Genomic DNA, 13,004 nt, shown 5'->3' with positions numbered 1-13,004 from the left:
AAATACTTGCCTTATAAAATGCATTACAAATCCACCATACTTAATTACTATACTTAATACATGCATTCATATTAAGACTCAGTCACAGAAACTGTCTGCTAAGTACACATGTGGAACTGCTAAAGATTTTCAGATAAAGTATACGCACCTATGGTCCTCATTAGTAGCAATTAAGCTAGAAACATTTCTTAATATTCCTCCTCCACTCTCTATGATGGCTAAAGTGTTTGTTTGGCTCCGGTACGTCAGTGTGCCGACTAGAAATGCAAGAGCACCATCAACAGCGCATATGTCAGCTTTGTTCTCAGTACAGTGTGCTGACAAATTCCATAAGGCACTCAGAACACTTTTTAGGGTGGATTCCTAGGAAAATAACAAAATGACAGAATTAGAGAGGTTTTCAACTACTGATCACAAGCTCTCAGATATACACATTTGCTGCAAGTGGTTATGTATTTTCCAATTTCTGCTTTCTGGGCTGGTAAATTAAACGCAGGCAGCAGTGCACACATAAATACTTTTGCTCGCTTCTCTCCTTCCTCAGATTTGGTATTGCTTGCCCCAAGGTTTTCAGAAGCATATGCCACAATACTTGTTAGCTGCCATAATGGTAAAAATGGCTTGAAGACTAGCTGGCAGGAGACTCTGGGATGGAATATAATCCTGTGTGGATACCAAAAATTGATCTAGAAAATTACAGAAGTGGTAGTTATCTATTCACTAACTCAAAAGAGGATTTATTAAATTGCAAAATTATAAAAAAGGCTATTTCAACAGCATAGCTCAAGAAACTGAAGAGCAAAAGCTGTCAACCCTCATAAATAAAATCACAGAAATACCAATAGTTTTGAGATGTCATTGCTACATTGTGGTCTGCTGCTATGTTAACTCAAAGCAACTCTCTTCTTCAAAGCAAGATACCTAAAGCACCCCAAACATTTGACCAACTGCTTTTATCAAAAAGGACAACAATATTTGTATTTTGTGTAAAATAAATGCAATCTCTCCAAAACTTATCTCAATCAATTATAGAGGATACCTTTTTAACTTCTAAAGCACATTCCATCAATGCTTTAACACTTCCAACTTCTCTTAGAGTCTTTTTACTGTTTACATCTGCTCGCCAGGACAAGTTCCTCAACACACTTGCAATGACCTGCAAAATGTGAAAGAAAAATAATGTATCTCTGTATAGCTACTTCTTTAGCAGGTTATTAGACTTTCCTCCTGGATTTCTGGCATGCTATGGATTCATTAACAGCAGTTGTGTTCAGCCACTGAACTAAAATTTGCTAAAATCTGCTTTTTGTTGTGTTGCCTGCTAGACTGTTCTAACATTTCAGTATGTAGTTTGATCAAAGGTACTGACTTCTGTGTGTGGCCACCTAAAACAAATATTTGAAATCTGGTTCCCTGCTTTCCACACTGGTTGAAAAATTGTTCCAAAAATTCAGATTTGTGCCCTACTCTGATGTCTGCACTGGACCGATGTAATCTTAGGAGAGATACACATCATCTTTTTCTCAGCTTTTGTGCTTGTAAAATAGAATAATAACACTTGCCTGTCTCTCAGATAGTATGATTACTTGGATTAATGTTTATAAAGCTCTTTGAAGTCTTTTAAAAATACACTGTGTCTTTTACAATCAGAATAGTTATCTCCAGAAGATGAGCAGCCATTCAGCCTATGTCCTTGCTTTTGGCAGCAGGTAGATGGAGGGAGACTCTCAACTAGAGAGCACAGTCATTATGTATTAAACTCCCTCTATTTAAGGGCTGCAGTACGCATGTATATCTGTCATGACATATTTGATAGAAAACTTTTACCTATGGATGTTCTCATTGACACCGAAGTGCGTGAGGTTGTTAGATTACGTGATGAATGCTCGCCGGCTCACGCGCACAAGGGAGCACGGGGAGGCAGTGGCAGATGGAAGAGCCCAGTAATGCCCTGCCCTGGCTGCTCCCAGTCTCACCGCAGGAGCCATCAGCCCATCAGAGGCCCATCTCAACACGCCCAGAGGAGCGCAGGCGCCCAAAGGCAGCCGGGAACCCGAAATAAGGGCTCAGAGGAGGGGGCACCCTGGCCAGGCTCCTTCCAGGGCTCTCCCAGGAGAGACACAGCCCTAAGACCCAGGTGTGACACCCGTTCAGGGAAGTCAGTGGGAGCAGCTCTCTGCACTTTTTGGACTTAGGCAGGTCAGTCCAGAAGTCCTGGTGTAGGGATGTGAGACATCTTATGGGATCCAGGGGAAAAGCATTCTGGGACTACAATGGGATGGGAGGACCCAAAGGCTTCCAAAGGCAGGAAAAAGGAAGGATCTAGGTGATTTGGGGAGGTACAAGCATGGGAAAACACAGGGATAAGGGGACAGAAAAGCACAGCTGCATCTAAACAGCTGTCTGGCTGTTTGGCCATACGGTTTGCCTGATGACCACTGTCTGTCCATATTCTTATCAAATCCCATTTCTAACTTTTCCTGAGTGAGGGACTTCCTGCTCTGTGCGCATGCGTGTGTAGGGGGTCATTGCAGGTCAGAGGGCCCATGTGTCTGTGACTTCCTTTTCAGGAATCCTAAATATATTTAATATCTGCCCTAATATTAAATCACAGAGTTTACCCAATAACCTCAATTGTAATTCTTATTATTTTCTCAATTGTAACTAGCTAGCTCATCCTCTAGGGGAGAAATTTTTTTGTGAACGGTGTTTTAAGAGATTAAGTCAATTTTACTTAAAATTCTTCTTTTATCTGATGATTCACTCAAACTGCAAGGAAAACAAGGTTTTCCCTTCCAAAAGCTGTTCTAGTTTGTTAACAGTATATATTAATTAAAATGGATTCTAAGTTAATATTTAATAATTTTAAACAAGTTCCATACCAGTGAAGAACAGTTCTGTGCCCTCAACTGTAAGATCACCCTAAGCACTTCTTAAAGACTTCACTTCCAGGCTGTTTTCTTACATAGCAAGAGCCATTGGAAGAGACACACAGGTGTCATACCAAACACTTTGCTTATATTTAGAAAGCTTCTTTGGGAGATGCTGGTATTGAGAGTAGTTATGTATGACTTGTCAAATGCAGATTCACTTTTGAAATACAGCTTCGTCTACCATTATTCCCCTATTGTTTACTTGCTGCAACTGTAGGAGGAACCACAACACTCCAGGTAATCCCAGTCCATTAGCACCATCACTAGTATACTAAATTAGAGGATGTAAGATTGCTCAAACTTGTCTTTGAAACTGGACTTCCACTAACAGATCAGGGTCATAAAAGTGAATTTTATAGCCCATGTGTTATATGTGCTTTGGTAAAAAAAAAAAAAAAAAAAAAAGAACATGACCCACAGATAAGCATTTTTACAAGAAGAAAGTTGTAGCGCACAATTTGTGGAACGAGTACAGGTACCAACTTTACATCAAAGTTAAGGCAGACAAGACAACATAAGAACAACTCCCTCCACACCCCCACCCTGCACTTCCCCAAACCAGGCTGCGATGGACGAAACATACTTCAAAGAGAGAGACTAATTGAAAAAAGAGAGGGCTGGCTGTGGACAGCACACTAGAAACTTCATGAAGATGATAGAATTCAAGTACAAAAATAACCGGTGGTGAGCCCAAATGAGTAGAAGGAAGTTAAGTATTAGGAAAGGAGAGCAGAAACACTGTATTTTAATACAGCGCAATGAAATTCATGGGATGCAAAGTGATGGAAACGTCCAAGTTGAAGAACCGTTTTATCTGAAAAGGACATTACCTGCTGTAAGTCTTCACTTTCCGATTTCAGCTGGGCTACAAGAGCTCTCATACAGCCCTTCATAGAACACAGTGTAGCCTGTTAGGAATCAGAAGAAAAAAGAAAGCGAACAGAATTAAATGACAGGTTAGGTGGCTTGCTTCTGCACATGTTTTGAATATTTTAAGCTAATCATAGCTGAAGTTATGAAGTTATCACAGTAAAATATGTTGCTAACAACAAATATTTGGTTTACAACTACTAAAGAGTTAAGCGTAACTGTCAGTCTCTATTCTGGAGCATACTTAAGTGGTAAACTTGTGCTAAATTTGGTATTTTTTACAACAGGTCTAGGACTTGATCTGGAAATTTACTACCTTAGAAACATTCTTTACTATGCATCAGATAAAAATCACCTGTGAGCTGTCTATTAAGTCTCACAATCATATTTTTTTCTTTCAAATAAACATAATATGAAAACTAATATGAATATTTAAAACTGACACAAATATAGCAACATTTCTATAACGTTTGAAGAACAACTTTTCACAAATACAATAGGAACTGAAAAAATGCAAGGCTTACGCTGGAAATTGGTTGTGACAAAGCACAACAAAAAATTCAAAACCAGAGTATGTGTTAGAAGTGTTCTACTCATCAGCTGGACAGCATGTACACTGGCATCTCCGAGTAGTTTAGTTTATGCTATAAACCCAGTAACTGCAGCCCTGTAGCAGTTATTAACTGGATGATGTAATGAGCCAATATTTTGTGAAGCAATTAATTTGCAGCACAGATTTATGCTTTACTCTTGTCTGAAACTTTGAACAAAAAGCGACTTATATGAAGCCTGTCATTTCCATTCACTCCTGAAATGTCTTCCTCTAGAGTAGAAAGATAAAAGTCTTCTCAATATGAAGTTATTTTAAGATCCTTAGCTTGGCAAACTCTCGGGCAAGAAATTATTGAAAGCAAGGTCTTTGTCAGAAATTAGAGAACCTATTTTCTCTTATAATAATTTGAAGTATTGTCCATTATGAGCCAGATATTCTCCAAATATTTAAACGCAAACTCCAGCCTGAAAAGGCTTGCAAAATTTCATCAGCCAGTAATGGTATCGTTAAATAACTGACAACTTTACAAACTTCAACTCAATTAGCAGTTTCTGTTAGAAAAAATCTCACTATCCATAATCATTGGTCTATAATCATTATGGGTTATACTAACTAATGCTCATAAAAAATTAAGCCAATAGATAAAATCCTTACTTTCAGTGACACATCAAAAGTGGTTTAATTTACTACGAGAGCTGACACTACGCTTGCACGATACAACATTCAGTTTGTGATGCTCTCTGTCAGGAACAGGATGGAATGACAGAGATATTCTGAACTTCCGTCTTGACTTCAAACCCCCTATCCTGTCCTGGAGTTTTATCACCTTTCTTGAGAACTACAATTCAAACACGGCTATGAACTGAAATTACTGTATGTTTAAAATTCTACTCATACCTTGTTTGCCACATCTCCAAAAGTCAAGTTTGTCAGAGCCATCCCTGCATATCTCCTTAAGGTAACACTATAGTGATCGTTTGTAAGTCCATACATTTCACAATCCACTTGCAATAGTTCAGCAATGGCCTGCAAACCTCCTTTAAAAACGAACAAATAAGAAAATAAATAATATCTGTACTCAAATATCATGAGTACAGTACGTAAATACAAAGGAGTAAATTGCATTTACACGTACAGAACAAATCTCAAACTTCTGAAAACCAGAAGGCTCAGAAAGGTGAATAAATTGTTAAATACTGACTCTGAGTCTTGAATCCCATGCATAGTAGCAGCTGAAAGGTATGACAGTGTGACATTGAGATTTCAGGAACAGGAGGAATTATGAGGAAGTAAGAAGCAAACTCATCTTTTAATTCCACCCAGACAAAATCATCTTTGACTGATGAACTCGCACCAGTTACATAAGAGGCTATTTAGTAAATCTGAAAATTACTGATTTAATTATTATCCCTGAATGTTATTTTCTGATAAAAATACACAGAATATTTTCACTGATAATGAAAAGTGGATAATTAAGGAAAATTGCATCCACAGAATTTACCGAGCATGGAGTAAAAAATTCAGGCTGCTGAACAGTAACCAACTCGGGACAAAAGGGAAAAAAAACACCAACAAAAAACCTCCCACCCTGGAAAGCAGTCTCCATTGTAAGTCCAATAATTCTAAAATTGCAAGTTTTTCCATAATAATACTACTCTTCCAAAATTCACAATGCATGTCAGAAAAGAGTAACTGACACAATAATTTATCTACCGGAAAATGGTCTGGTTAATTTAAACTGCATTCATCACTTAGAGGGCAACAACTGACACAAATTAATAGCTGATCTGTTTAAACTAGTGGTAAAAAAAGCCATATATCCAGTGGAGTACACAAGGCGCACCAGCGTTTCCAGCAAGCTTCTCAAAGGAAGTCAGAGAAATATATTTGGTCTTACCAAGCTCATTCATCGCATGCCTGTGTTCTTCATCAAATGAAAGTTTCATCAAAACACACACCGCAGGACAGATTTGATGATCCACTGGAGCAGGCACTGATCCAGAAATAGGTAACAATTAGTATTTCCTATGTGATTTTGCCTAGGTCATAAGTTTTCCAAAGTGAATCTAATCTTAAAATAGATCAACTGCAGTTTTGTTGAGAGTTTGTATCTTCCCAGTAATCCACAAACAATTAGTTAAGAATGTTACCAACAAACGTGCGTACTAGAAATACATTTGATGCTGAATAAGAAATTACGGAGAATCCTGAATGTATGTATTACTTAAGAATATGACTCCCAGTACAAAAAAAAAGATCGTACTATTTTAAAAGTTAATAGTGAAACAAATTGATAAGGTTAAATATTCTGGTGGCATTAAATAATATGCCACCTAACGTGTTTCTTTCAGTGTTACGTCCCTATGAATGGTTAATTAAAACCCTTTGTTTCTTAACTGAGAAGTGTTTAAGTTCATGTTTTAGTGAGCCAGATCCTGGCTACTGCACAAATGGCACTGGTACATCTTGTTCAGAGCCCCACTCTTGCTGAACGGTTCTTGCGGTAAACCCCAACACCCATGACGCAGCCCACTGATTTCAGCAGTACATCTGCCATAGACACCTACAGCCTCGATTTACAAAATGCCCTCAATTCAGAAAAGTAGCTAAGCAATCCAGAAGGTTAAATCTTTTCTCTAACCGTGCCCTGAGAAAACTGCTATTCATTTACATTGTCACTTCTTTTGTATTTTAATATTGAAATATTTCTTACATACAGCATTATAAATAACAGTTCATATTATACTGAATAGATTGAGAGTATTTAATTTGTGCTCTCTGCCCCTCTCCTAAATGAAATGTGTTGTCTCCTGAATGCATCTGCGTGAAGAGCAATTTGGGATTATTTATGCAGATATGTTCCATTATCTATTAAAATGTAAAAGAGAATGAGTAAATATTCAGTATTAATTTACAGATTATAAATATAAAAATTATTATCTGCAAAGCACACCAAAGTCTATGATTTAAGTAACAAGTTTATAAATAGGGTATCATTATCAATAGGGACATATACCGAATAAATAGGGTATACGTCAATAGACACTATTTCCTAACATTACCTCAACTTAAAAAAAAATATACACACACGCACATAGCACACACACACATATCAGAAAACTCACATACATTCAACAAGAAGTCAATTTAAAGTTGTACTTTCTGTAAATTCAGTGTTTTCAGTATGTCCTTGAAACATTTTTACACAGCTTGCGGAACCTACTTGGGTTTTTGTCTTGGTCCATGCCTTGTTCGTGTGCTTCCTGCCATTCCCAGCACGTTTCGCAGTAAGCACGGATCTGCTCCAAAAGATGGAGCACGCGGATTTCCCGTCTGCCTCGCTTATCGTCAGGCTGGGAGTGAATGATGTTATGCAGCGCTGCGCTGGCTCTGGCACGGGCCTCTTTACTACCACGAGAGTTTCCTAACAAGACAGAGTCTTTATCGTTGCCATGTAAAAGCTGGATGAGGAGAGGCAGACATCCAGACTGACGCATGGCTATGCAGCTGTCCTGGGAGCTAGACATTGCTAGCAATGTTCTTGACATGTCATCTTTATCATGGGTACCAAGCATTGACAACAATGAATACACCATTTCCACCTGCAGGTCAAATGATTTTAAAAATACAGTTACATTTAAAAAACACACTTAATTTAATTAAATTAAAATGAAATCTGAATGAATCGGATACACATGAGCAAAACCCCCATATTTAATGGGGCAAAAACCTGTGCTATTTAGAAATAATTAAGTACTATTACTACTTCAGCATTCATAATCTTAATAAATTTCACGTAGTGGTTAAATGGCTAGAAGAAGTGGGTGGTAGCTGTATGTAACTGCATTAATCTACAAGACCAATGGCAAAGACTTCTAAATTTCCATTGTACAAAAAGATTAAACAAACATATTAATGAAAGTGTTTCAGTTTGAGAAATCTGAACTATATTTAAAATTAATTCTGTCTCAAAAAAGAAAGTTCTGTATGAATCACACTTTCATGTAAAGATGCTCTTCTGTGAAAAACTATTTGTTATTGGTATTAAATACAATTATTCTAGACAAAGGATAAGAACGATTACATGCATTTTTAGTTTACATTGTGCTAAAAAAAAATCTGACATCCATGTATTTTAAAGTCGTCCTTCAAAATTATTTCAAATTAACTAATTATTTTTTGTTATGATTACTGATTTGCATATGGGCCAGATTATTTATAGCAAATGCAAAACTGAAGAGTTAAATTAACACTTTTTCAAGTTTACAGGCATAAAACCAGTTAAGCAAAGAAATGCTCTTCTAATATATATGAAATACTGAGCATTTGTCAAGCCATGAAAACCCATGAGTACACATCTAACTTGGAGTAACTAAATTTCTCATTACAAGATAGAAACTTTTGACGGATTCCCTTGGCTGATGAATAACATAGTGGCCAACACACTATTTGGTTTGTCTTTCCCATTCTGTTTTCTTCAATAATAGCTTTAAATCAAGAAACACATTTGGTTCTTCTAGTGAAGTTTTAGTACGATAACTAGATGTAGAGGATGATTTTAGATGCTACCTAGAAACTCCAAACTCCTAAAGCCAAGATAAGCAGGAACATTCAAAATCAAAGCACAACATAAAGAAACTATCAAAGGGAACTGTAAAGTAGCAGAGTGTGTGTTTCTTTAGAATGTACCAATTAAGGAAGAAATGAGACTTTGGACTGTTAGACAAAGTTTTCTACTAATAACTAGATATTTGCACTGGTTACTAGAACAATGAGTGATTTTATTTGTTTTCTTCAGAGACAACTAAAATGTGACTGAAGATGAGTACAAATACCGAGTTATAAAAAAAACCTGTATATCAGTGCGTAGACTAAGCAGCAAGTCTGTTAACATCGACTTCTCTCAATACTATAGGATTGCTGAAGCAACAGAAATCTTAGAATCTGTGAAACTGTATGACCACATGCAAAATCCACTTAAATAGTCTTGGAGACAATTTATGACAGCCTAGCATCCCAGTTTGGAGATCCTGTCTTCTTGGTCTGTGAAAAATCAAATACAGTATTAAAACAAACCACTTGGATTCTTAAAGGAGAGTGAATTTAATCTGCTTTATGCATGCCTCTTGACAGATATTTCAAGTGGCAGCTTTAATCCAGTCTGATTTGGATTTGGAAGGTAAAGGTTTTGTCAGAGAATAAAGCTGAAGAAGCCACCAAAATCCAGCCTCTAGGTTGTGGCAAATACAGTATGAGAAAAAATAATAGTAAAAAAAAATTGTCCGTCTGTCTGTCTCTGTATACACGCACTGCCCAGAGACACATCTCTCGCTGCATCTGTAAATGCATTCCTCTCTTTGTAATCTTTACCACTTTCCCTTCTGATAGGATGAGGGGTGATGGCTTCAAACTGGAAGAGGGGAGATTTAGATTAGATATGAGGAAGAAATTTTGCACTATGAGGTTGATGAGGCACTGGAACAGGCTGCCCAGAGAAGCTGTGGATGCCCCATCCCTGGAAGTGTTCAAGGCCAGGCTGGATGGGGCTTTGAGCAGCCTGATCTAGTGGGAGGTGTCCCTGCCCAGGGCAGGGAACTAGATAATCTTTAAGGTCCCTTCCGATCCAAACCATTCTATGATTCTTCTCAGGCATTAATATTCATCTTTTCCTACCTCACAGCACCCTCAGTACAACCTGTTTCCTTGCCTGTACCCTTCCACACCCAGTCCTTTTCCCTGCCTTCAGGGCTCTCCCGCTGTTTGCAGCTTTTGGGAATTCTACAATTTGAAACGAAAACTCAGCAGACAGACAGACTAGCTGATGTCACCTCCATTTGGTACATGCATACAGCGCAGACCGAAATTACAACATTATAACGCTGTTTTAAGGCCCAAAGTAATTAATACTATGTCAAGCTAATAGGCCTTGCTTCCCAGAGACGGCGCTCAGCACACCGCTGATAATATCTGTAACTGCTGCCGATTCCAAAGGCAGTATAAACTCCAGTTGTTCATGAACAACTTTGTGTTACAGATTTGCCCTATTCTTCCCCTCCCTTTTCACAATGCACATGTACTTTGAGCACAGTGTTTTGTGAACAGACAGTAATCACCGCGAAGGGCTTACATAAATTTTTCTTCCCCCCCGCCCTGTTTAATTTTTCAGCAATTGCATCCGTTTTGTGGAGTTGGAACTCTGGAAAAGTATTGAAAGCACTGCTCTTAAAAGTGTTAGTTTTCATCATGGATTATAAATCAACATCATAAGCTTTTTAGATATTCTAGTAGTTTCTACCAATCATTTTTTCCTTACTGTAAAGACTCTTAACTGATCATCAACAAGTAAAAAAAATTATCTCTGTCCACATATTTTAAAAGTTGAAAAAATATTCCAAAATTTTAACTCTTTAAAATTACTACGTGTGGATAGATCGTTCAGCTAATATTAGTACTATTGGTAGAAACAATGAGGTTATTGTATTAGTAAAAATGTAGCATTAGCGACCTGTGGTTTGTAATCTTCGGTTACCTTGGTACCCAGATGACTTGTCAGTCTGCGAGGAACTGAATAGTTATTACTAGAGCTCATAACACTGGCTGTCTCGTGGTCCATTCGAGCAGCAGAACCCTACAAATTTAAACAACAATTCAGTATAAAACAAAGTCTGAGTGAAAAAACAACTATTGCCTAATTCAGTTTCAGCACTGGATCATGAAATCGTACTGACAGTAATGAACTGCCAGCTGACTTCGGTTAAGTTAGGTTCTCCCTGCCCTGACACAACTTGAGAGGTCAACGTTAAGCCGGGCTTTATTAACCACTTTTCCTAAAATTAAGTCTCAATAGGGTTGTATTTTCAATGGAATTATTTTATAATTACTATTTTCACCAACAAGGAGGAGAAGTGGACTTTGCAACGAATTGAATTGTAACTTTTACAGAGAGAAAAGACCAGCTTCAACTTTTACATCAGATTATGTAGTGCGCAGGAGTAAGTACTTCAGAACACAACCACGAATGCAAGAACTGACAAGTAAAAGGAGATTCATCTGGACACAGAGTAACCCCACTTGAATTTGTCCATATCAAAAGCAAAATTATGAGTGTATATATACATTTCAATTTTTTAATGAAAAGCTCTAATATAATGCTGACGCTATTTGCTGTAATTCTCCTAGGAATTATTGTTAATAGCATGCTCCTACGTATAGTAGCAAGACTCAGTTATTAGCTACTTTGTCCTCTTTAAATCCATTTTATGTATTTATGTTTTCCCTTTTTTTAGCATCTTTTATCCACTCGCTCTATTTGCTTTTTTTTCCCTTTGTTGTTGTTGTTCTTTCTCTGCTTCCTACCTGTGAAGTTTCCCTCACTATGTCCCTCCCTTCCTGTTCACTTTGGGGAAATTAAAAACACATTTGACTAGCAAACACTTTTAGTATCAGAACACTGTTTTACACCAGTCTCTTGCTGATCCTCTACAAAAGCTAAAATCCATTAATGAAATTATTAGTTTGAAAATGTTGTTTTGCAAATTAAGTTATCAATGACTATAATTTTTTTCAATAGAAATATATAACCCACTGAAGAAAACTGTATGAAAGAGACTTTGAAATAATTTCTAAGTTTTCTCTAGGTGCACCATAAAGAAAGAATATTTATTCCTCTCCAAGTATTTGCTGTTCATACAATTCAATATTTTAAATTTGAAGCTGAACGTGATTGTAAGTAAAAGATAGGAATAACTTCATGTACTCTTCGCCTATACAGAAAAAAATTCTAGTTATACGGGTATATTTAAACACAATTATACTCGTTTCACTCTCCCTTTTGAATCCAGAACATTCCATGCATTTTCCAGAATAAGTATTATGCTAAAAGAATATAACCAGAATGATTTAAATTCACACAATTTATTCCAATATATATTTCCTATATAAACAAGCCCTTATTTTCTCTGTTGACTACAGGCAAAATTTAAAATCTTAAAGCTTAGAATGAGAATTACATTGGATTTTCTCAATTATTCACTTAAATAATCTGCAGTGCTAGGAACATGGGAATGATTCCTAGATTTTTACACCGAGCAATCTCTTCGTGTCATGTTGACCTCAAACCACATTCAGAGGATTACAGCTTCAGCATAATGTACGTGTCAGAACTCTCCATTATTAAATTCAGCATGATTGTTTTATCCAAGAAGGTAAAAAAGACCTAAGTTTGGAGCACTACCTATTAAAATTCCCCATTGTGTAGACAGAAATAGCATAATTTTTCTATCATTTCCCCAAAACAGTATCAACCTTGATTCAGATAACCATGTCCTTCAGAGCCATCACGTGGCCTTGCTACTCTGAGGATGCCAGGATGCCCAGGTAAAGTGTATCTTACTGGCTCCTAAAGAAAGATGTGAAAGAACCAGCGTAAGATGTATAGCCATTCATCTCAGAAAATGGGAAATGACAAGGAGATGCTAGGTGGACCCTTCTTGTGTAGAACCTTCTCTTTCAAAATCTTTCATCTCTCTACTTCATCTTGTTTTCTCCTTGAATCTCACTGAATTCCTTTATAAAAACTTGCAAAACTAAGGTACGAAAAAATTTTACTTCAGCAGCAGGATAGCAAGTGTAATGGAAAAGAGAAGACA

The 13,004-nt window shown here is 37.1% G+C and overlaps 1 protein-coding gene across 9 annotated transcripts in view; it reads right to left on the bottom strand.

The window, feature by feature from the left end:
* APC (APC regulator of WNT signaling pathway) overlaps positions 1 to 13,004 on the bottom strand; it is a 99,541-nt gene that overhangs the window by 12,772 nt on the left and 73,765 nt on the right. For 5 of the 9 annotated variants that reach the window (XM_074570908.1, XM_074570912.1, XM_074570909.1 and 2 more), the window contains 7 exons: positions 10,862 to 10,984; positions 7,580 to 7,958; positions 6,254 to 6,349; positions 5,254 to 5,393; positions 3,764 to 3,841; positions 1,040 to 1,156; positions 149 to 363 (listed from right to left, as the gene is read on the bottom strand). In XM_074570908.1, the coding sequence (XP_074427009.1) occupies positions 149 to 363; positions 1,040 to 1,156; positions 3,764 to 3,841; positions 5,254 to 5,393; positions 6,254 to 6,349; positions 7,580 to 7,958; positions 10,862 to 10,984 (1,148 nt within the window). The remainder of the gene's footprint in view (positions 1 to 148; positions 364 to 1,039; positions 1,157 to 3,763; positions 3,842 to 5,253; positions 5,394 to 6,253; positions 6,350 to 7,579; positions 7,959 to 10,861; positions 10,985 to 13,004) is intronic. The other 4 variants (XM_074570911.1, XM_074570913.1, XM_074570910.1 and 1 more) reach the window with 2 other exon arrangements.

Source organism: Larus michahellis, chromosome Z (assembly GCF_964199755.1).
Source record: "Larus michahellis chromosome Z, bLarMic1.1, whole genome shotgun sequence".
Taxonomy (NCBI): Eukaryota; Metazoa; Chordata; class Aves; order Charadriiformes; family Laridae; genus Larus; species Larus michahellis.
The sequence above is the reverse complement of the archived record's forward strand: the minus strand, read 5'-3'. Positions and strand labels throughout refer to the sequence as shown.